At 42.9% G+C, this 25,518-nt stretch overlaps 1 protein-coding gene across 7 annotated transcripts in view; it reads right to left on the bottom strand.

The window, feature by feature from the left end:
- Positions 1-597: 597 nt before the first annotated feature.
- The window catches only part of LOC112665493 (cationic amino acid transporter 3-like), an 81,464-nt gene continuing 56,543 nt past the window's right edge, over positions 598-25,518 (bottom strand). For 2 of the 7 annotated variants that reach the window (XM_049102605.1, XM_035707325.2), the window contains exons 2-4: positions 11,441-11,602; positions 8,954-9,059; positions 598-3,895 (exon numbers count right to left, since the gene is read on the bottom strand). In XM_049102605.1, the coding sequence (XP_048958562.1) occupies positions 1,842-3,734 (1,893 nt within the window). In that variant the 5' untranslated portion in view covers positions 3,735-3,895; positions 8,954-9,059; positions 11,441-11,602 and the 3' untranslated portion in view covers positions 598-1,841. The other 5 variants (XM_035707328.2, XM_035707327.2, XM_035707324.2 and 2 more) reach the window with 5 other exon arrangements.

Below are 25,518 nucleotides of genomic sequence, written 5' to 3'. Positions count from 1 at the left end.
GCTTTACCCCTTGTAGTAGAATATAAGCCCCTTAAAGACAGCGATCATATTTCATTTTTTCTTTTTTTTATTTCTTTTATTTTTTAATTGAAATATAATTAACATATGGTGTTGTTATTTTATTCTCAGGTGTGCAAATGTGCAATATAATCATTCAACAATTATATATATATATCTCAGAGCTCATCCTGAAAAGTGTATTTTTAACTCCTTTATCTATTTCACCCATCCCCTACCTCCTCCTCATTGGCAAACACGGGTTTCTTCCTTGTATTTAAGAGTCTGGGGTGGTTTTTCTTCATCTGTCTCTTCTATTTATGTTTATTTCTTAAGTACACACATGAGTGAAATTACGTGGTATTTATGTTTCTCTGATCTATTATTCCATGTAACATCACAATCTCACATATGTATACATATATGTGATTATTTTCACATATATCTGTACCACATTTTCTTTATCATCAATTAGTCTTTCAATGGATACTCGGGATGCTTCATATCCTTGGCTATTGTAAATAAACATAGGAGTGCATATATATTTTTGAATTCATACAAATAAAACTTTTTGCACAGAAAAGGAAACTACCAACAAAATAAAAGGTGAAGTATATAATGGGAGAAAATATTGCAAATATATTGTTGGATATATACAACAAGGGGTTGATGTCCAAAGTACATAAAGGCCTTGCATAACTCAACACCAAAGAAACACAAATAATACATTAAAAAATGGGTAGAGAACCTGAATCAACATTTATCTCAAAAAGACATGTCAGATAGGCAACAGACACATGAAAGATGCTCAATGTCACTAATTATCATGGAAATATAAATTAAAACTAAATAAGATAACACTATAACTGTCACAATAACTAAAATAAAAAAGAAATTAAAATTAAGAAATGTTGGTGAGGCTATGAAGAAAAGGGAACCCTCATGCACTGCTGATGGGAAGTATTTCATAATGCCACTATGGAAATCAGTATAGAAGCTCCGCCCAAAAATATAGAAATATCAGTATTTCTACTACTGGACATTAACCCAAAGAAAAGCATGTATTTTAGCTTTTATTTTTTAAAGATAGATTTATTTATTTGTTTGTTTATTTATTTATTTATTTATTTATGAATGAAGGAGAGAGAGAGACAGAAAGTGAGCATCAGTGAGAGGAGTGGCAGAGGGACAGGGAATCTTAAGCAGGCTCCACACTGGATATTGAGACTGACGTGGGTCTCAATCTCAGGATTCTGAGATTAAGACTGGAGCCAAACAAACAAACAAACAAAACAAAACAAAAAAAGACTAGAGCCAAAATCAAGAATTGTACACTGAACAAACTAAGCTACCCACATCTCTTTCTGAACTTTCATTTTCATAAGATTTTATTTATTTATTCATGAGAGACACAGAGAGAGAGAGGCAGAGACACAGGAAGAGGGAGAAGCAGATTCCATGCAGGGAGCCCAATGTGGGACTCGATCCTGGGATTCCAGGATCACACCTTGAGCCAAAGGCAGACTCTTAACTGCTGAGCCACCAAGGCATCCCCCTATAGTTCTTTCAATAAGAACTTTTTTAAAAGCCAGTATATAGTAGAAACACAACTGAAAAGTAGACGAGAGAAAGAGAGAAAAGAAAAATTCTTCACAATAAATAAAGAGCACTATTAGAGTTCCTCTACAAACATCCCAAGAGAGGCATAGCTATCTCTGTGCTCAAGAGCACTCCCCATTATTGTGCAGGGTAACCAGAGTGCATTCGTGTGATGATATCAAACAAAATATGTATTGGCTCCGCTAAGTTCAAGATCTATAGTTTTTGCCCTAAGTGAAGTGGGTTTAAGGAATCTGGCTGTGCCGGATCCCATAACCAAAGTAGATAGCAAATCCAACCAGGACCCAGGAACCAAATAGAGCCCAGGTGCCAGCTGTCATCTGCATCATAAGGTAAATATTCAAAAAGATGCTCAGGAGCGGGAGGAGAGGCAGACCAGGTACCTTAAAGTGAATGGGAGAGGAGCTCTGTGGCTGCCTCCAGATGACCCCAGTCATCCCAGTGATGAGCACCAGAAGCAGCACAACTACTGTGATCCACACTGGGTCTCCAGAAAGCAGAACTGGCCACCGGGCCAGCACCAGACAGAGAAGAGTCAGCAGCAGAACAAGCAGTGAGGAGCAAACAGAGACAACCCAGCCAGAGAGTGCAGTGGGGGTGGGATTGCCTGGAAAAAATAGTGCCTGCAGAGTCAAACTCTCAGCTGCAGGTCTATTCTCCTGCACTTCTGCTTCATTTCCCTCACTCTCCTCTTGCACCTGTGCTTCATTTCCCTTATTCTCCTCTTGCACCTGTGCTTCATTTCCCTCATTCTCTTCCTGCACCTGCATTTCATTTCCCTCATTCTCTCCCAGAACCTCTGTTTCTTTTCCCCCATTCTTCCTTTCAGGCTGATACCTGAGGATGAGAACAATAAAAGCCAGCAGAGTGAAAACTAACAGAGCCCCAATTGACCTGAGGTCCAAGAGATCAGTGAATCCAAGGAAGAATGCCATTATTGTTGCAACAATGAAAATGATCATGGTAGCCAGAATGGGCATATATGTGCCGGTTTGGATCCTGGTAAGGACAGGGAATAGGAGGCCATCCTTTGCCATCATGTATACCTGTTGACGTATGGGGAACATGTTGCCAAAGACTTTGGTAGAAAGACTACAGAAAAATCCAACGTTTACAAAGTGGTAGGCAGGGGCCCAGCCAATATGGAGAAATGCCTCAGGCAAGGCGCTCCCAGGTTGAAGTTGGTAGTAAGGCACCATAAGTGTAAGTGCCACTGACACACCAAAATACACCAAAAAGCAAATGAACAGGGAAATCATAATGCTTTTGGGGATTGAACACTTGGGATTCTGGGCTAATTCAACCCTGGTAACAATAATGTTGAAACCTGTAAAAGCATAGATACAGGTAGCTGATCCACGGAGAATCCCCTGGAAGCCAAAAGGCACAAATCCTCCAGAGCCCAGAAGGCCCAAGCTAGAGGTGTCATTGAGTCCAGCCTTTATGTAGTCGTCTTCTGTGAGCTTCCAGTTGTGCAGGTCCCCCTTCAGGAAGCCAGAGATGATGACAAAACCAAGTGCCAATACTTTCACCAAAGTGAGCATTTTGGTAACCAGAGAAAGCTGCCTAATGTTCCGAGTCAGCAATTCCATGATCAATAATAGAAGGAACATAATAATGAAGCCTAGAATTTCTACAAAAACACCAGGAGCTTGTGGTAAAAAAGTCTCCTGCAAGGTCAGGGAGAACTTGTTCCCAAAAAGATTGTCAAAGAATAAGGTCCAGGCCCAGATCCTAATGCCTATGTGAGCAAAAGTGGTGAGGATGAGGAACCAGCCAGTGATGAAAGCCCAGAGTTCACCTACAGTGACATAGCTGTAGAGATATGCAGAGCCAGAATGGGGAACCCGAGCACTAATCTCTCCATAGCACAGCCCAGCCAACACTGAAGTGAGGCCAGCCACCAAAATGCAAATCACAAAAGATGGTCCTGCTTGATCTCTAGCCACCTCCCCAGCCAAAATATATACACTTACACCCAGGGTGTTGCCCACACCCAGGACCACTAAATCCAGAGTGCTCAAGCTTCTAGCAGGGGCAGTCTCAGCCACAGGTAGCTCCAGTGGATGTTTGTGCACCAGCTTTTTACCAAATCTTCGGAGTGCCTGGCACAGCATTCTAGCTAGAGTTGTAGCAATCCCGGGGAGCTGTGAGTCTCAGATCAGGTTCAGTGAAGCTGCATTAAGCCCAGTTGGGTTGGGGATGCCTCAATTGGTTGCTCAGTGTTCAAAGCTGCTGCTTCATATTTCCTCTGGTATGTAGTGACCCTTCATAATTCCTAAGACAGAATAGACAATAAATATTTACTGACCCCATTATTCAACCCACCAACCAAAGCTCAGAAACCACATCACATATTGCAGCCCAAATTTCACAGAAAGTGACACCAAAGGACATGATAGAAAGATCAACTCAGTTTTCCTCCACAGAAAAAGTACCAAATACCTCTCAACATTCTTCTTTTTTACACACCACATGACATAATCCCATTTGGGTTCATCAAATTCCTGTAGCTTCGTGTACTAATTAAGCTGTAAGACACAGCAGGGCATGAATAAATTGTGCAATAAATTACACACTGGATGTGTGTGCAGTGCTTGAACATGAATTATGACACATAAAATCAGGGACCAGTGGGCCTCATTGCAATTACAGACTCATTTTTAAAAAATCATCTGAGTTTAATATACAAATAGAGATCCTTCAGTCTTACAACACTTAGCCCCAAAATCAGATAGTCAAGATAGACAGGATTTGGTCCCCTCTATCCTCATTCTGCCTCATCCATTCATCTGTACTGATGCCCAAGAATGTACAGTACACCCCTTCCATTACCCACCTAGGCCCACAGGTGTTCTGTGAAAAGAGAGGAGGAGGGAGGAAGGAGCAGGGCCTTCATAATCACCTGCAAAATGGAAAGGACCAGGCTGCCTGGGAAGGTAACACTAGAGAAATGGGGGCAGTACCACCCCAGGTCCAGGACTGAGAAGTGAGAAGAGTCAGGAAGGTGGTTTTGTGAATTCTGACATTCAATACACCTCGCCTAAACCAACTACTCAAAAACTCACTCAACTTTTATGTGCACATTTATGAGGATGTGATGAATAGGGAGAAAAGAAGTAAGTCACCTAGCTCAACAGCTCACAACCAAAATAATTCCTCTGTCTCCTCCCTCTCTAGGTTCCAAAAGAGAAGGTGAGCTGACTTCTGCAGACAGTCTCCTCACTGGCCATACTGTGCTTTATAAACACCCTGCACCATCTGTGATGGCAGCTTCCAGGGGCCTGGAGACCCTGCCCTGCTCTGTGAGTAGGTATTAAAGCACTTGCGTATAATTGTCTATTAATTTGTCAAAAGGAGTTTTTCTAACTCCCACAAACCATTGTCTGAAAATATTAAATATATTTTCTTAATAAACAAATGCTACATACGGAACATATGCTTCCTCCTATCCCCTCCTTCCCTACTGCTATTCAAATGGTCCTCTCCTCAAGGGGAACAAGGCTTTGGGTGAAAAATTCACAGCAATGTCCAGAAATGAGTAATGGAGAACACAGGAGACAGTGATGCAGCCCCCACTCTCCTCCCTACTGAGGCTTTGGTTTTGAGAGAAGTTTACAAAATGTTGTCAGAGATTTTAAAGACATAAAGATGAAGTCAAAATTGAAAAGTCTTCTCTATGGATGATCAAAAGGAACTTTTGGGTTATGGGATAGACCTTCTGTCTATAAATCCATGTAGACTCCTTGTTTGCGACTCACCAGTTCCAATGTTATGATTTACCAATCAGTAGGTGAGATACATAAGGCAGGTCAGTTCTTCCCTAATAGAACATTTCTACAGTATCAATGTACTTGTCCCTCTAGCCTCATCCCCTACCCAGGTCCTACCCGAGCTGCAAAATTCTACACTCACCCTGTTCCCTTGCCTCTAATGCCCTCTTGGTCCTTTCGCTTAGCTATCCCCACTTCACTTTCAGTTCTCAGCTCAAGAGTGCTTTCCCAAGAAGCCTCCCTTGACCCTTGTGGTGCCCTCCCTATATACTCTCATAGCACACAGGATCCCTCATGTGCCATTGATCCTAATGTATCAAAATTCCAGATCAGCCTCCTGTCTCCGCCAATAAACTGTGAGTTAGATGATCAAGAAGTATTTGTGGAACAAATGACCACACTGAGAAGAAAACCTAAAAGAGACCATAATCCAGAATTCCTGCCTACATGACTTTGAGATAGCTACTTTGTAGCCATGCAAACCTTAAAAACCTTGCTCAGTAAATATGCAGATGGTATTACCTTCCTTGTAGAAGTCCATGAAAGTGAAAAGTGTGTAGGGAACATCACCTGTGACAAAACCTTCACTGCATGTCATTCATAGCAGGAATGAGCCATACAAGGTGATAAAGAATTGTTTGCTTTTGAGGACACTTTCTTTAAAAATATCAGTCTGTCTTGGATTATAGGCAACCAACTACCTACGCCTAGTTAGAGAATCCCTATTTTTTGAAAAGCATCATGATCAGGCTGTATAACCTAGGTACGATGTCCTAAGGCTGAGGTTCTTACTTCAGGAGACAGAGGAGGCCTAACAGAGACACCTAGGTAATATTTATAAATTTCGTATTCTCTCCCTCTGGAGATACTATTCCACTAGTACATCACATGACTGCTCTCCAGTCCACCTGACAAGAAATTGTCCTCAGTTTCAAAGGGAATAAATTGTAAAAGCTTCCTTTACAGAAAGGCAGCACAATTTAGTATCTAGGAGTAAGACTCTGTAGGTAGGCTGTTCAGGTTCAAAACTCAACTCAATCTCACACCCAGGGGGCAAATTAGTTCACCTCTTGGGGCTTTAGTTTCCACAACAGTCAAATGGGAGGAAAAGTGAATCCCTCATAGGGTAGTTGTGAGGTGTAAGTGAAATGATGCCTGTGAGATATGTAGCTGAGTGCCTAGCACAAGCCCAGCATGCAATATGGACTTAATATCATCTACCTCAAATGTAAAATTGAAAATGATCCAGTCCCCAAACAATATAATCAATTAGTCTTTATGGATATCGAGCCCCAAAATCATCCACTAAAACTCAAGTCTGTTAGCTACCCTTCATCAGACATATGGAAAGAGTTTTATTCCAAATAATTTGCCTTGAAAGCTAAGGACTCTAATTTGATATTCTCATTCATTTTGTTACTAAACACTTGGAGGTCCAGGCTTACTGAGTCAGACCAGGCATTGAAAACAAGCAATAATAGTGATAATGATAATAATAAATAATATCATCGTTGTCTACAGATGCCTCATCTTATTTCTGGAAGAGACAGTGCCTGGTACTGTAGTGATAAGAATAATGATCATTATGACACAAAATCTGGATGTGAATCCTGGACCTTTCACATGGCTACATAAACTATAGTGATTTGCTTAACATCTATGCCTCAGTTACCTCATCTAGAAGGAAACTGCTTGACTGGCCTCCCTGGCTCAGCTTGAGAATTCAGTGAGAAGATACAAACCATAATGAACTGCTGTGGGGTGTCACTTGTGCCACCATTCTTAAGCACAATCTTAGTGGAATTAAGAACACACACACACACACACACACACACAATTGGGCACTATAGTTGTTGAATGGGTAAATGTATCTAAATATACATGTAGAGCATGGATTGGAAGAACATTGTTAAATATACCAAAGCAAGTGTCTCCAGTAAGTAAGGGAAACAAGAATAGAGGTAAAGATGAAAAAGGAAAATAAAATGAACTGAAAAGGGGCCTGACAAGAAGTGATGGTGTGAAGATGCCATGACTGAGGAAGGGACTGACCACACTCTGTTCACTGCGGGTTCAACACAGGAATTGCAGGAGATAATGTTATGAGAGGACCTAGTACAGAGGCTAATAAATCAGTAGCAGTCAGTAGATTTAACATGAAGGGGAACCAGAATTATATAATCTTCAGGATATGGAGAATACAAGGAAGGAATACCTGCTAGACAGAGGATGAAAAACAATGGAAGATGGGGCACCCCTCCTACTAGTTTCTTCTGAACTCCTTTTCCTTTTCCCAATTCCTCTTCTCCTTCAGGTCCTTCAACTGTCCTTGGAGGCTCCTGTAGTTGTTACTAAGAATGGTTGTACTAGGTTTCTCTTTCTGGGGAACTGTCCCCTGCCACCTCCCTCCCAACTAAGACACAACAGTGGTTCTTCACAGTGCTTGAATCACACCACCCCTCTGAGGTTAGTCACCTCAAAAAAATATCATACACTCTTCTAAAGTCCATATCATAGACCTTGAGCAGGAATCCCAGAGGAGGACCATCTGAATGGCAGGTTCAGAAAGGGCTAATGCTTTTCATAATTTCTGTTTCCCTCAATTGTGTTGTGCAGGGTGGTCCATGCTATCTTTCCAATTTACTGAAGATATATTTTACAGACTAAAATAGGAAGATACCAGAGAAGCAGCTCAAAGAACAAAGCATCTGAAAATCAAATAATTACATGACTCCAAGAGGAGAAGGCCAAACAAGTACATGAACAAGCAATCTTATAGAAAAGAAAACAAACCCATGATTGGGAATCCTGAGTGAGCGTACTACAAATCCACCTTATAACAACACAGAGAAAGATCATCCTCAAATGCCATATCTAGAAATACTCTTTCTCCATGCAATAATCTGATTATTCCAATGGTTTATATTCAGGCCAGATCTCCGAATCAGCTAGTCAGAGCCCTACTCTAATTCTTCCCCGACCATGAGGCCCATCACCTCCTTCCTAATTCAGCTCTCACATCCTGACTTACCCTTCCTGGGATGAGCCTGTGGCCTGGGTATGTATTTGCCCTGTTAGGGTTACTCTCCTCATTCCTTCTGTCCATTCTTGGAATGATATATCTTCTTAACATTATTCTAAAAGCTTTCCCCAACATCTAGAAAGCCATTTGTAAGCCATTATTTCTAACCTTCTTCCCCTTTTCACCAGCGCTTATTGTCCATCCTGATGCTCAGCTAAAACTAATTTTCTCTTTCTGTCATGTCAGCTGGTGTTCTAGATATGTCCTTAAATTCTTTTATAGTCTAAAGCATCCAGAAGGCTGGGCCAGGGTCCATATACATCTTCCTACTTCTAAATTATACATTCTTGTGCCCAATTCTCACTCCCCAGGACAAGGTTATGCTAAGCAACCATAAGAGGAATTTAGGGCAGAGAAAATGAATGTATGAAAATATTGATTGACTATTGTTATCTTGAGATTCCTAGAAGATTTTGTTTTTGTTGTTATTTTGGAAAGAAACAGTCAAACTGAGGTATAAACAGGAGAGTAAAACATGTACCATCATCTGTCCAAGTGCATTTCCTGAGGACATTTCCTGGGTCTGTGAATCTCAGTGTAATCAGAAAATAGTCTCTTCCAAAGGAGGTGATTACTTGGAGGATGTGCTTAAATAAATGAAGAGAGAAACAAGAGAGCTTGAAGCCAGTTTCCGTGAATTCCATAATGCCCCTGGGTCCCACTTCCCTCCTTCCTCTTCCCTGTGTTTCTCTCAGTCTCTGAGATCCTTTGTAATTTTAAAACAAACAAAAAAAATCCCAAGTCCCCATGAAGAACTACTGTCACACCCAACAATTCATGCACTAAATTGCAAGCAGTCTTGATTTCCCAGCCCGCCCCACTCACTCTCCTTTGTCCTGGAGGTCATTGTGTTCATTATTCTCTCCTGAGAAGGGTTCTACCCTCACTCTGGACCTTTCCTTTTCAAAACATTCTTCAAGGCAGCAAGTTCCACGGGTTCCTGTGGCTGGGTGTTAACACTCCTGACAATCAGGAAGTTGGACTGCTGGCTCCTCGATAGCTTCAGAGATAGTTTCTTTTTCTTTTTAAAATTCAATTTGCCAAACTACTGCCATCATTTTCAGATGTAGTTTTCAATAATTAACCAATTGCTTATGACACCCAGTGCTCATCACATCACATGTCCTTCTTAGTGCCCACCGCCCAGTTACCCCATCCCCCAACAACTTCCCCTTCAGCAACTCTCAGTTTGTTTCTCAGAGTTAAGAGCCTCTCATGGTTTGTCTCTCTCTCTCTGATTTTTCCTATTCAGTTCCCCTCCCATCCCTTATGGTCCTCTGTACTAGCTCTTAAATTCCACATGTGGGTGAAACCATATGATAGTTGTCAAAGATAGTTTCAACACTGTTTTACTAGAAATTTGATATTTGAAAGGAAGGGTACTGATGGTATTAATGATCTTCAAGTTCTCAAAGTTTCAGAAAAGTGGACTTTCAATGCAACATCTCCAGAGATTATAGCAATCCTCTGTATCCAAGCACAGCTCCTTCCTGATCCCAAAGTGTATAAATACTTTAGTCCTTAAAATTTCCAGAGAATGAAAGCTGCAGAGCCAATCAAATCGGTGGCTCTCAAACAAAGAATTATAAATCTTTTTGGATAACTGAACTTCCTCAGAATTTCTGAATTTCTCACTCAAACAGCCCAACAAGTCATGTAGGGAGCAGTCAGGACAACAATATTAGAGGCTTTGAGTTCAGGGTGAGAGCTTTAAATTATAGTTAAGTGTGGTGGTGCATGTGTACACAAACACTTCCAATGTGGGAAACAGGTCAGAATACATACAGAAAGGTAAACAGAGGGAAAGCCACCATGAACACTAGGGCCAAGTCTCATATCCAGGGTAGAAGAAATTACTTAACAATACGAAATGAAGAATAGCATCCTCCCAACTTCACACGCTGGTTGGGCTTCTCTAGAAGTCTATGTCCAATCATCGTCCTTCATTTCTTCATTCAACAAACAAATATACGGCTCTCTATTTATTCAGCAGTCCAGATAATGCAAACAAAAACTCAAGCAGCTAACATTTCTGCAGTAGGATGCAAACATTAAACATGCCTCTACTCAAGCAGCTAACATTTCTGCAGTAGGATGCAAACATTAAACATAAGTAATAAGGATGTATATCGTGTTGGATTTGCAATCCGTGCTTCAGAGAAAAGGAAAGCAAGCAAATGTTAGTATGTGCTCAGAGTGGGTGTTGTGACTTTAAAATGGATGGTCCAACCCAACCCTCACCTTCACACTATTGTGAAACCATCACCACCATTTATCACTAGAACTTGTTCATCTTTCTCAGCTGAAATTATGTACCGATTAAAGAATAACTCCCCATTCTTCCCTTCCTGGAGCTCCTGGCAACAACCATTCTACTTCCTGTCTCTCTGACTTCGACTACTCTATGTACCTCATATAAGTAGAATTCTACAATACTGTCCTTTTGTGATCTTCTTATTTCACTTAACATAATGCCTCAAGGTTCATCCATGTTGTAACATATAGAGAACTAATTCCCCTTTTAGGCTGACTAATATCTCATTGTGTGTCTGTTCCAAATCTTGTTAATCTACTCATCCATTGGTGGTCATGTTGGTTATTTCACATTTTAGAATTTGGGAATAATGCTATTATGAACAAGACACTTGAGTCCCTATTTTCAATTTTGTGGGATATATACACAGAAGTAGGATTGTTAGAACATATGCTAGTTACATTTTTTAAAAGATTTTATTTATTTATTCATGAGAGACACAGAGAGAGACAGAGACATAGGCAGAGGGAGAAGCAGGCTCCCCGCAGGGAGCTGGTTGCAGGACCCAGTCCCAGGACCCCAGGTTCATGCCCTGAAGAGAAGGCAGACGCTTAACCACTGAGCCATGCAGGCTTCCCGCTAGTTGCATATTTAATAATTTTGAAAAATCACCATAATGTTTTCCACTGTGATTGTACCATTTTTAATTCTCACCAGTAACCAGAAGCATCCCAATTCCTCCACATCCTCTCCAACACTCCATATCCTGTTTTTGTTTTTGTTTTTTGGTTTTTTGAATAGCAGCCATACTGATGGGTGTGAAGTGGTACTTGGATGTCTTTCAGGAATAACAAGGAGGCCTGTAGGGCCAGAACACTGTAAGTGAGGGAGAAACAGTAGGGGATGAGGTCAGATAGAAAGCAGGAAGCCAGATCCTTTATGTAGGGTCTGAAAGTCACTGTGAGGACTTTAGCTATTACTCTAAGTGTGATGGAAACCCTAGAAAAAGTGGAAGTTTCACATGTTGCCACATTGATATTTAGAACCTTGTCCACACTGGACCTCTATCTGGTAGGTTTCAATCTTTTACAAATGCTGCATATCCAGGGTCAGTCTCTTATCCTACTTCCCGGACCACCCTCCTGGTCCATAAAATTGGGAACTCTAACTAATGAGATGCTCTCACTTCTCACTCAGATTCACCCAGCAGCCCTTGAAGAGAGTTTCCCTTCCATAAGGTGTGATAAATCCCTAAATCACATTCTTCTGGGTTGCTACATTGTGAGAGAAAACAAGTTTGAGTTCTCTCTGCCCACCTTCCAGAAAATGATACTTACCGCAAGTCTTAAAAAGACAGACAGACTGAGACAGACAAAAACACTCTTAACAAGACATGCAGTTTAGTTCTCTCTATTAAGTCCAAATTTCTAAGTTATATTTACAAGGCTTTCCATTTACTGTTGTTCTATCACTTACTCTTAGTACAACCTTTTTGTAGCTCTTGCTTAAACAGGTCAAATTTTCCACCACACATGCACATGTTGTGGCATTAACAAAGCCCTCACACAGACTGTCCCTAATAGAACATGCTCTTTCCAAACACTGTTCAACATGACTATCCTTCTGGAAGCGTCTCTGGGCACATCTACAGATAGATATCTGATCTCTCCAATATGCTGTTCTCATCCTTTGGTCTCCCCTCATTAATGTCCAGTGGCATAACTCACTAGACTAGAATTTTGTACTGGGTTAACACCCAGTTAGGAAAGAGGGAAGGAGTACGCGCTCACAGGGAGTTGGAGCAGGATCCCAGGACGCGCGGGGAAGCCCTCAGGCTCCCAGGGGCACTAACGGAGGAGGTGGCCCCAGGGGAGAGCGCGCCACACACCGTAGGCCGAGCTCCCTAAAGGGCTGCAGCGCGCTGCCGGCGGGGCCCTGGGAGCAGCTCTGGCGGCTCAGGAGGCGGCTTTGTGCCGAGGGGGCTGCGTGGCCCCAGGAGCGCGATTCCAACGGCGCCGGCCCTGGAGCATAGGGCGCCGGGGGACACAGCCCAAGATCCAGCACTCTCCACAGCACAGGCGGAGGCCGGGAAGGCCCAGGACAGCAAGGGCGCTCCTGCCGCCAGGCGGCCCAGAACTGTGCAGATGGGTGGCCCCGCCCCCCGGGGCATCCAGGCCCCTGCAGACTGAGAGCTCCATAGTTCCTGCCGGAGCTGACTCCAGGGCTCCAGAGCTGGCCGCCGCCACTGTTGCTGTTCCTCCTGGGGCCTCACAGGATAAACAACGCCCACTGGGCCTCACAGTGACTTCACCGGATAAACAGGATAAACAACTGCCACTGAGCCTTGCACTGGGCAGGGGGCAGAGCAGCTCCCCCAGGTGCACACACCTGGGAATCAGCACAGCAGGCCCCTCCCACAGAAGACCCGCTAGAAGGACAGGGGAAAAGCGAGTATTGACCAAGCAGCACTGGAAAGTTCCAGGGTAAGTCGAGGGATTTATAGTATATAGAATCAGAGGATACTCCCTTTTGTTTTTTGTTTTCTGTTTGCTTCCTCGCTCCCCCACCCCCTTTTTTTCTTTTATCTCTTCTCTCTTTTGCTGAGTTTTCTACTACAACTTGTTTTTGGCCACTCTGCACTGGGCAAAATGACTAGAAAGAAAAACTCACCTCAAAAGAAACAATCAGAAACAGCCCCCCTCCCAAAGAGTTACAGAATTTGGATTATAATCAATGTCAGAAAGCCAATTCAGAAACACAATTACAAAGCTACTGGTGGCTCTAGAAAAAATCATAAAGGATTCAAGAGACTTCATGACTGCAGAATTTAGGTCTCATCAGGCCAAAGTTGAAAATCAATTAAATGAGATGCAATCCAAACTGGAGGTCCTAACAACGAGGGTTAATGAGGTAGAAGGAGGAGTGAGTGACAAAAAAGACAAATTGATGGCAAGGAGTGAAACTGAGAAAAACCGAGAAAAACAATTAAAAGATCATGAAGATAGGTTAAGGGAAATAAATGACGACCTCAGAAGGAAAAATCTACGTTTATTTTTTTTATTTTTTTTAATTTATTTTTTATTGGTGTTCAATTTACTAACATACAGAATAACCCCCAGTGCCCGTCACCCATTCACTCCCACCCCCCGCCCTCCTCCCCTTCTACCACCCCTAGTTCGTTTCCCAGAGTTAGCAGTCTTTACGTTCTGTCTCCCTTTCTGATATTTCCAAAATCTACGTTTAATTGGGGTTCCCGAGGGCGCCGAAAGGGACAGAGGTCCAGAATATGTATTTGAACAAATCATAGCTAAGAACATCCCTAATTTGGGGAGGGAAACAGGCATTCAGATCCAGGAAATAGAGATATCCCCTCCTAAAATCAATAAAAACTACTCAACACCTCGACATTTAATAGTGAAACTTGCAAACTCCAAAGATAAAGAGAAGATCCTTAAAGCAGCAAGAGACAAGAAATCTCTAACTTTTGGGGGGAGAAATATTAGATTAACAGCAGATCTCTCCACAGAGACCTGGCAGGCCAGAAAGGGCTGGCAGAATATAGTCAGGGTCCTAAATGAGAAGAACATGCAGCGGAGAATACTCTATCCAGCAAGGCTCTCATTCAGAATAGAAGGAGAGATAAAGAGCTTCCAAGATAGGCAGAAACTGAAAGAATATGTGACCACCAAGCCAGCTCTGCAAAAAATACTAAGGGGAATTCTGTAACAGAGAGAGGAAGTCCAAGGGAACAATCCACAAAAACAGGGACTGAATTGGTATCATGATGACACTAAATTCATATCTTTCAATAGTAACTTTGAACGTGAATGGGCTTAATGACCCCATCAAAAAGCACAGGGTGTCAGACTGGATAAAAAAAAAAAGTAAGACCCATCTATTTGCTGTCTAGAAGAGACTGATTTTATTATTTATTTATTTATTTATTTATTTATTTATTTATTTAATATAAATTTATTTTTTCTTGGTGATCAATTTGCCAACATATAGAATGACACCCAGTGCTCATCCCGTCAAGTGCCCACCTCAGTGCCCGTCACCCAGTCACGCCCACCCCCGCCTAACTCCCCTTCCCCCACCCCTAGTTCATTTCCCAGAGAAGACACTCATTTTAGACATAAGGACACCTACAGCTTGAAAATTAAAGGTTGGAGAACCATATACCATTCAAATGGTCCTCAAAAGAAAGCAGGGGTAGCCATCCTTATATCAGATAAACTAAAACTTATCCCAAAGACTGTAGTGAGAGATGAAGAGGGACACTATATCGTACTTAAAGGATCTATCCAACAAGAGGACCTAACAATCATCAATATTTATGCCCCGAATGTGGGAGCTGCCAAGTATATCAATCAATTAATAACCAAAGTTAAGACATATTTAGATAATAATACACTTATACTTGGTGACTTGAATGTAGCGCTTTCTACAATCGACAGGTCTTCAAAGCACAACATCTCCAAAGAAACAAGAGCTTTAAATGATACACTGGACCATATGGATTTCACAACTATTTACAGAACTTTACATCCAAAAGCAACTGAATATACATTCTTCTCAAGTGCACATGGAACTTTCTCCAGAATAGACACATACTGGGTCACAAATCAGGTCTTAACTGATACCAAAAGATTGGGATCATCCCCTGCATATTTTCTGACCATAATGCTTTGAAATTAGAACTAAATCATACGACGAAGTTTGGAAGGATTTCAAACATGTGGAGGTTAAGGACCATCCTGCTCAAAGAAGAAAGGGTCAACCAGGAAATTAGAGAAGAATTAAAAAGAGTCTGGAAACTAATGGGAATGAAGATATAACCGTTCAAAATCCTTGGGATACAGGAAAAGCAGTCCTGAGGGGGAATACATCGCAATACAAGCATCCATCCAAAAACTGGAAAGAACCCACGTACAAAAGCTAACCTTGCACCTAAGGGAGCTGGAGAAAAAACAGCAAACAGATCCTACACCCAGCAGAAGAAGAGAGTTAATAAAGATTCAAGCAGAACTCAATGAAATAGAGGACCAGGAGAACTGTGGAACAGATCAACAAAACCAGGAGTTGGTTTTTTGAAAATAGTAATAAGATAGATAAACCATTAGCCAACCTTATTAAAAAGAAGAGAGAATAGACTCAAATAAATAAAATCATGAATGAGAAAAGAGAGATCACCACCAATACCAAGGAAATACAAATGATCGTAAAAACTTATTATAAGCAGCTTTATGCCAATAAATTAGGCAATCTAGAAGAAATGGACCATTCCTGGAAAACCACAAATTACCAAAACTGGAACAGGAAGAAATAGAAAACCTGAACAGGCCAATAATCAGAGATGAAATTGAAGCAGTCATCAAAAACCTCCCAAGTCACAAAGGCCAGAGCCAGATGGCTTCCCAGGGGAATTCTATCAAACTTTTAAGAAGAAACCATACCTACTCTACAAAAGCTATTCAGAAAGATAGAAAGAGATGGAATACTTCCAAACTCGTTCTATGGGGCTAGCATCACCTTAATTCAAAGACAAAGACCCCAGCAAAAAGGAGAATTATAGAACAGTATCCCTGATGAACATGGATGCAAAAATTCTCAACAAGATACTAGCCAATAGCATCCAACAATACTTTAAGAAGATTATTCACCATGACCAAGTAGGATTTATCCATGGGATGCAAGGCTGGTTCAACATTTGTAAAACAATCAATGTGATTCATCATATCAGCAAGAGAAAAAACAAGAACCATAGGATCCTCTCAATAGATGCAGAGAAAGCATTTCACAAAATACAGCATCCATTCCTGATCAAAACTCTTCAGAGTGTAGGGATAGAGGGAGCATTCCTCGACATCTTAAAAGCCATCTACGAAAAGCCCACAGCAAATATCATTCTCAATGGGGAAACACTGGGAGCCTTTCCCCTAAGATCAGGAACAAGACAGGGATGTCCACTCTCACCACTGCTATTCAACATAGTACTAGAAGTCCTAGCCTCAGCAATCAGGCAACAAAAAGAAATAAAAGGCATTCAAATTGGCAAAGAAGAAGTCAAACTCTCCCTCTTCACCGATGACATGATACTCTACATAGAAAATGCAAAAGACTCCACCCCAAGATTGCTAGAACTCATACAGCAATTTGGGAGTGTGGCAGGATACAAACTGAATGCCCAGAAGTCAGTGGCATTTCTATACACTGACAATGAGACTGAAGAAAGAGAAATTAAGGAGTCAATCCCATTTACAATCACACCCAAAAGCATAAGATACCTAGGAATAAACCTAACAAAAGAGGTAGAGGATATACCCTAAAATCTATAGAACACTTCTGAAAGAAATTGAGGAACACGCAAAGAGATGGAGAAATATTCCATGCTCATGGATTGGAAGAATTATATTGTGAAAATGTCGATGTTACCCAGGGCAATTTACATGTTTAATGCAATACCTAGCAAAATACCATGGACTTTCTTCAGAGAGTTGGAACAAATTATCTTAAGATTTGTGTGGAATCAGAAAAGACCCTGAATAGCCAGGGGAATTTTAAAAAAGAAAACCATAGCTGGGGACATCACAATGCCAGATTTCAGGTTGTACTACAAAGCTGTGGTCATCAAGACAGTGGGGTACTGGCACAAAAACAGACACATAGATCAGTGGAACAGAATAGATAATCCAGAAGTGGACCCTCAACTTTATGGTCAACTAATATTCGATAAAGGAGGAAAGACTATCCACTGGAAGAAAGACAGGCTCTTCAATAAATGGTGCTGGGAAAATTGGACATCCACATGCAGAAGAATGAAACTAGACCACTCTCTTTCACCATACACAAAGATAAACTCAAAATGGATGAAAGATCTAAATGTGAGACAAGATTCCATCAAAATCCTAGAGAAGAACACAGGCAACACCCTTTTTGAACTTGGCCACAGTAACTTCTTGCAAGATACATCCATGAAGGCAAGGGAAACAAAAGCAAAGATGAACTATTGGGACTTCATCAAGATAAGAAGCTTTTGCACAGCTAAAGAAACAGTCAACAAAACTAAAAGACAACCTACAGAATGGGAGAAGAGATTTGCAAATGACGTATCAGATAAAGGGCTAGTTTCCAAGATCTATAAAGAACTTATTAAACTCAACAGCAAAGAAACAAACAATCCAATCATGAAATGGGCAAAAGACATGAACAGAAATCTCACAGAGGAAGTCATAGACATGGCCAACAAGCACTGAGGAAATGCTCTGCATCACTTGCCATCAGGGAAATACAAATCAAAACCACAATGAGATACCACCTCACACCAGTGAGAATGGGGAAAATTAACAAGGCATGCAACCACAAATTTTGGAGAGGATGTGGAGAAAGGGGAACCCTCTTGCACTGTGTGGGAATGTGAACTGGTGCAGCCACTCTGGAATTCTTGTGGAAGTTCCTCAAAGAGCTAAAAATAGGTCTGCCCTACGACCCAGCAATTGCACTGCTGGCTATTTACCCCAAAGATACAGATGCAATGAAATGCCGGGACACCTGTACCCCGTTGTTTCTAGCAGCAATGTCCACAATAGCCAAAGTGTGGAAAGAGCCTCGGTGTCCATCGAAAAATGAATGGATAAAGAAGATGTGGTCTATGTATACAATGGAATATTACTCAGCCATTAGAAATTACAAATACCCACCATTTGCTTCGACGTGGATGGAACTGGAGGGTATTATGCTGAGTGAAATAAGTCAATCGGAGAAAGACAAACATTATATGGTCTCATTCATTTGGTGAACATAAAAAATAGTGAAAGGGAATAAAGGGGAAAGGAGTGAAAATGAGTGGGAAGTATCAGAGAGGGAGACAGAACATGAGAGACTCCTAACTCTGGGAAATGAACAATGTGTGGTGGAAAGAGAGGTGAGCGGGGGGTGGGGGTGACTGGGTCTGGGGCACTGAGTGGGGCACCTGATGGGATGAGCACTGGGTGTTATGCTATATGCTGGCAAATTGAACTCCAATAAAAAAATAAAATAAAAATAAAATAGATCCAGTTAAATATCTGCTCTAGATATTAGTGCACATCTAATGCTAACATCTAATAATAGTTATTATAAGGATGGTAATAATTCTTATTAATATAATAATAATGATAATAATTATTATTATTCTCAGTCTTGGTTTGTGCAAAAGTTGAAAAATGAGAGAAACCACTGCAGTAGTAATGAATGTACAACCTCTCCTCTGGAGAAAGAGACGTAAAGACCACATAGCTTCCCTGAAAGGTTGGATAAAAAGCTGAAATAACCAAATTCAGCTAAGACATAAAAATAAATATTCTAACTTATCACCCAAGAACCTTCTGAGAGTAACTTTACCAAATCAATCATTTACCAGGTATCCTCTCAACTATTATTTCACTTTGTACTATATTCTGTTTGCAGTAGTTACGAGAAGTCCTTGTCTCCCTTTCTAATATAAAAGTCCTTAGGGTAGAATCTGCGTCATGTTCTCTCAATAAGGCTAGAAACCCTAATTATCCAAGTAAATATTTCTAGGTGCAAACAACTTGAAGGCATGACAGCCCCCAAAGTATCTGCTAATTAGACCAAGAGGAAACACAGCCACCTCCTCCAACTCATCTACCTACCCTATCACCCTCAGCACCTCCCAACTCCCATCCTAGTCTGGCAGCGGCTGATTTCCAAATCAGTGAAAACCCACCCTGATGCAGACTAACATGCTCCATACCAAAGGTATATAGACAAAATCCATATGCCAGATGTAGACCAAAATCTATGCAGATGCAGACCAAAACACTTTTGCTTCCTCCCCACAATATCTATGGAGTCCCTGCTACATGCAATGCCACATTAGTTTCATTGCACCATTATTTGGGTAAACAAACAGATAGCCAGAGCTTCTCTAGACCTGTATAGACTCCAGATGATCTCGTATCATTCTGGGATGGCTGTGCACAGATGCCTTTTTCTTAGTGCCTCTGTGATAACTTCAGAGAAGACAAAGACAAATGCAAAGTTCCTTATTCATTATTTGACTCATTTCCAGCTATACAGTCAGACACAATCCAGTTTTGTAAATTCTTAACATTTCTTTCATGCCAAACCAAGATGACCATCTTGACACTGCATACAACATGGCTGGCTGCATGGAAAGGCTGACTATTTCTCTAGTTATCTTCCTTCATATCTTTAAATGTGTTCTTCTGTCCTCCCCTGTAAGGACTCAGCTCTGTCTCTGTCCTCTCTTACCAGACTGTGCTTGGCTTACCTCATAACCTTGGGTGGCAGGCAGCTTCACACCACCACCTGCTCCTTTGAAAAATGGTTTGTTTTGTTTTGTTTTATTGCGGGAAAGACACTAGATCATCCAGTCATTTGTAAGTTGTACATGCCTCAAAGTTCTGAGCTCTTCTCCAAATATAAATCCATATGAGTTCTCCACAAAAGACCCACCAGCCTCACCCCAGCTCAGGCAGAATAATCTACAACAACCAGCCTCTGTTACCATTCTTTAAGGGACACTCTTTATCCCTCTTACTAGCTCTTTCTCATCCCCATCCTGCTTTGTGATTTCTGTGATAAAGAAAAAATGAACAAGAATAAACTAAGTGAATATCCAAAGATCATATTTATCAATTTGGAACATACTTGGTAAAGAAACTGACCATTCCACATAATTTTTGCTTTAACTAAGATTAAAATGAATCTGCCTTCTGGAAGCACATAACACATATCAATTGATAATGGAGAGAAGGAGACCAAGAACTGCTAGAGAGCAAGAGAAAGAAAACCTAGAAATTAACATTTGCCACATGTAATGCAAAAAACAGGGGGCATTCATGAAGAAGTATTGTCTTGGCTTCTGGTGTTGGCCCACTGCCAAGAGTATACACAATAACAGTTTAAGACTCCAAGAGCCTTCAAAATTAAATAGGTGCAAATAAGTTTTGTGATAACAGCCAACTGCCTCTTAGTGACTCAGTGTTTTAATGGCCACTAAGAGGCCACACCCCATGGGACCTTGGTAATCTTTCCGCCTACATTCTGATCCGGCCTATAATCCATCACCACCACACTTTTTAAAATTAGATAAGAAAGGCAGGGAGATAACTTTAGCAGCTACAAATAATAGATATTTAGCTCCTTGAGCCTGAAGGAAGAAGCCCCTCAAGGCCTTTCTGGTGATGGGTGACCACCTTATCAAACTGGACCTGCTATTCCACAAATTTCACACCGATGACTTCTCTAAGAAGATATGAGAAGAGACTTTCTGAAACTCCAGTGAGGGAGCAAGGCAAAACATGGAGAAGGCAGTAACGCCCAGTGAAAAAATCAATTCATTCCAGGAATATATCTAAGCATTACTATGTGCTAGGCCCTGTGGGAGAGGCAAAGATGAAGAAAGTAAGCTGTGCACCAGGTCAGAAAGGAAAGGAGGGCAGGGCAAACAGTGGGAGGATGCTAGAGGAGAAGCTCCAAGTAATAACCTCCCTTAACTCATATTTTGATCATCAGAGCTGAGAACCATTCTGTTCTGGAGAAGAACAGAGTGTAGGTCTCCAAATCCCTCTGACCCCAGCAAACATACCTGCTTTTCCCAAACTCACGAGGTAGTGGTCTACACCAGCCAGATCAAAGTCTAGCTCTGGTGCCATGAAATACCCTCTGCTTAAACCCCACAGGGCTTCTGTAGCCAGTGGTGCTCCAAGCCCAGTCTTCTTCCTCTCTGACTCTGTCTCAGTTTTTCTGCCAACTCTATTAACAGCAGAAATCACTTACCCAGGGGCTTTTTCTGCCTCCGAGGAGAAACACTTGGGATGAAAGAGCAAGACAAACCCATGGACAGGGAAGGAGCTTGGCCAACTAGAATCAGGCTTGGAGTGGAGCTTAGAGAGGCCCTGATTGAGTTGAGGCCCTGGGGAGGCAAGATCTTGAGGAGGAGGGGCCTCAGGAAGTCTGAGTACTAACCAGGCTGGGCCTCAGGTTGTTGAGGCCAAAGGGCAAAATGGGCCTGGGAAGGAAGTGAAAGTAGGAAGGAGGTGGCTTAGCTGGAATGGTGGAGGAAGACTAGAGGGGGACAATGGAAGACCATTGGGGCCCTGCATGCTGAGGAAGTGGACTAAAGGTTTAAATGGGGCTTTGCTGGAGACTTTGCTGGCAGCAAGATGTGAATGTGGAAGGAAACAAGTTCTCCAGGGTCCTGGGCCTGGAGGAGGAAGTACTGGCTAGTAGAAGGAGAGTGTGGAGAGCTTGGTGGAGTTCAGGGTATGGAGGCTAGTCCCAAATCCAGCTAAGAAGCTCACTCAGCAGTCCTGTGAACAAGCACAGAAGCAACCCTCCCGACCCCCAGCTGCCTCTCCCAGAATCTACTACAGGTTCCTCTAAAACCACCAACCATCCTGGCCCCTCAGCCACGTTTCCAGTGATGCCAGAAATAAAATGAAAAGAGAATAGACTTAAGCATACCCAAAGGGATGACCTGAGACAGTCACTCAGTGTTCATAGCATGTTCTGAATGAATGTGCATTAAGCCTTGTGCTGGTGGAAGTAAGATATAGTCCCTGCCTATAGATTTCTCTGCTCTACCCAATCACAATGTAAGGCTTCCAAGACCCTGAAACAGTGATCAAAGGAAGGGACCTCATCCTTCCCAGAATATTAATCTTCAGAGGCAAGACCTCCCAGAGATGGAGAAAGTAGGGCCTATTTAGACACCCAGGGCTGAATGGACACGTGATAGTCCCACAAGCAATGGGTCTCAAGGAAAGTGGAACAACTGCCTCTACTTGATAGTCACAAGATTCATCTAAATCATAAATTATGTGCTTTTTTATTTTATTTTTTAATAAATTAATTTTTTATTGGTGTTCAATTTACCAACATACAGAATAACACCCAGTGCTCATCCCGTCAAGTGCCCCCCTCAGTGCCCGTCACCCATTCACCCCCACGCCCTGCCCTCCTCCCCTCCCACCACCCCTAGTTCATTTCCCAGAGTTAGGAGTCTTTATGTTCTGTCTCCCTTTCTGATATTTCCCACACATTTCTTCTCCCGTCCCTTATATTCCCTTTTACTATTATTTATAGTCCCCAAATGAATGAGAACATACACTGTTTGTCCTTCTCCGATTGACTTACTTCACTCAGCATAATACCCTCCAGTTCCATACACGTTGAAGCAAATGATGGGTATTTGTTGTTTCTAATGGCTGAGTAATATTCCATTGTATACATAAACCACATCTTCTTTATAATTATGTGCTTTAAAGACAGAGGTGGAGGTGGAGGGAGGGGAGAGAAGGGGAGCAGCAGGTCCCTAAAGGAACAGAGTCTATACTAACAATATAATCACAGACCTTTGAACATAGAGCAGAAAGAACTGCCCCAGATCTTGGTAAGACCCTCCACCTGTGGAAAACCTACAGGAAAAATGAGTGGGAAAAATTAGAGATGGAGACAAACCATGAGAGTCTCCTAACTCTGGGAAACAAACAAAGGGTAGTGGAGCGGGAGGTGGGCGGGGGGATGGGGTAACTGGGTGACAGGAACGGAGGAGGCACTTGATGGGATGAGCACTGGGTGTTATACTATATGATGGCAAATGAGACTTTAATAATAATAATAATAATAATAATAACAAAAACCCTACAGATCCACGGCCCCTGTCCTAACACATCTCCAGGGAGCAGGGACCAGGGGCCCTGACTGAGCACCTCCTGTGTTCCAGGCACTGTGCTGGGGAGGGGGTGATGGTCCAGCCTAGACCACAGAGCCCGGATTCCTAGAGGCAGAGGAGCCTGGCAAGACTGGCAGGAGGGCTGTGATGACAGGAAAGTAGGAGAGGGGCAGCTGGGTGTGTGATCTGTGTCTGCTCCCAGGTCCTAGGCAGTCTTCCCTGCCTCAAGCTGGGATTGTCCCAGATGTGCCTCTGCTTGAGGGAAAGAAGGGCAGGTGCAGGAGAGGGTCTGGGTATCCTGCATCTGGTCCCCAGAACAATCCCTTCCCCTTCTCCTATGGTACTCACTGCCTACTGGGGAGAGGGCGGGAGGTTGGAGGAAAAACCAAATCCCACAAATAATCACCAGATAAAGAAATGATCTGGCCCAGGCCAGGGAGAATAAGGAGGATGCGTTATTGGGCCATAAATGCCTCATCAAGGAGGTGCACAACATGGTGAAATCTGTTGATTCTGTCCATTCCTGGTGATTTCTCTTGAAGTATCTGAACCTTGAAGGGGGAGGAGGGAATAGGGGAGGACACAAGAGTGTGAGCCAGAGACAGGCATAGAGACTGAGAGACACAGAGATGAGAGAAGCAGGGAGAGCTCTGGAAGGGAGGGTAAAGAGGGACCAGGGATGGGGGAGGCAGCACAGAATATTGACAGGGGACATGCAGGGGAGACACTGGCTCCCAGGGTGAGACTCACACAGATGTGAGGGGAAGAGAGACCCTCACACTCTGAGGGAGGGACACAGGCAGGAAGACAGCTGAAGAAGGAGCTGAGGGCAGATCCAGTCCTGGGAAAACTCAGGCCACTCCTGTGGAGTCCTCTCTGGAGTCAGAGAGACAGAAAGACAGGCCCTGAGACAGACATATCTGCTGACAGAGGTGAAGGTGAAGGAGGCCAAGATGGAAGAAGAAGCCAGGGCTGCAGGGAGAGGTGAGGGAGCAGACAGGGAGAGAGGAGGCAGGTGTGCAGCAGGAGGGGGAGCCAGGCCACGGAGGGGGCTGCAGAGTGGCTCCAGGAGCCTCTGCCCTCCCTCCTGGCTCCTGTTGAGCTCAGGTCCCTGCCACAACCTGCTGCTGCTGGATGGGCCCAGAGAACTGACAGGGCCAGGCTGCTGCCAGGGCTGCCCCAGGCTCCCTCCTGTGCCCACTTTGTCCAAGGGGCCCTATGTGGATATAGACACTACATCCCCTGCCCGCCCCCCACCCCAGAATGCCTCCATCAAAGGAGACCTGAGCTCATGCCTAATATCTCAGATTTTATAGAGCCTGGCACACACACAATGGAGTTGGGGGAGAAGGAAAAAGAGAAACTGAGGCAGGCAGGAAAGGGAGGTTACCAGCTCTGGTGAAGGTACTCGGACAGCCTGGTTAGGGATCTCATGGAGGAAAGAGAGGAGGTAAAGTCCAGGAATATTTTTCATTGAGAACTAAAGAACAGTCACACACAGTGTGAGAAAAATAACACACGAGTGACACACATTTGGAGTCAGCAGTGTAGACACCTGAGCAGTCAGGATCAATGCCTTCAAGCAGCTACTCGCTAAGGGCTCCCACAAGTGCACATATGAAATCCACAAAAGGAGAAACTGAGGTAGAGAATACAGACCTGGAGACCAGGGTACATGCTTGAATCTAGGTTATAAGGGACCAGGGATGAAGCCACCAGCCAAGTATGTGAAGACCTAAGACAGCACAGCAAGCTGGCCCCTGCCTTCTCCCCCAGGCTTTCTCACAACTGTGCTGAGACCAGCTCCCCCAGCTCTTCACAGGGCCAGGGGAGACCCTGAGAACATTGACCCAAGCAACCTAAAGGAGAACTGTTCTCTCCGCCCTCTGCTCTGTCAGCCACATGTGAAGGTCCCAGAGCCAGATGTGTGATTACAGCCGGAGTTCAAGGAGGGAAGGTGCAGGGGAACCTTCCAGAGAAGTCATGCAGAGAAGACCACGGAGCAAAACCCAATGTAATTCGCAGTCCCATGGACACTTTGAAGTGTAATCAATTTCAGAATGTCCAGAGTTAACAAAAATTAAGGTCA

Source organism: Canis lupus, chromosome 27, assembly GCF_003254725.2.
Source record: "Canis lupus dingo isolate Sandy chromosome 27, ASM325472v2, whole genome shotgun sequence".
Lineage (NCBI taxonomy): Eukaryota > Metazoa > Chordata > Mammalia > Carnivora > Canidae > Canis > Canis lupus.
Note: the sequence above shows the minus strand (reverse complement) of the source record. Positions and strands in the feature narration are given on the sequence as shown.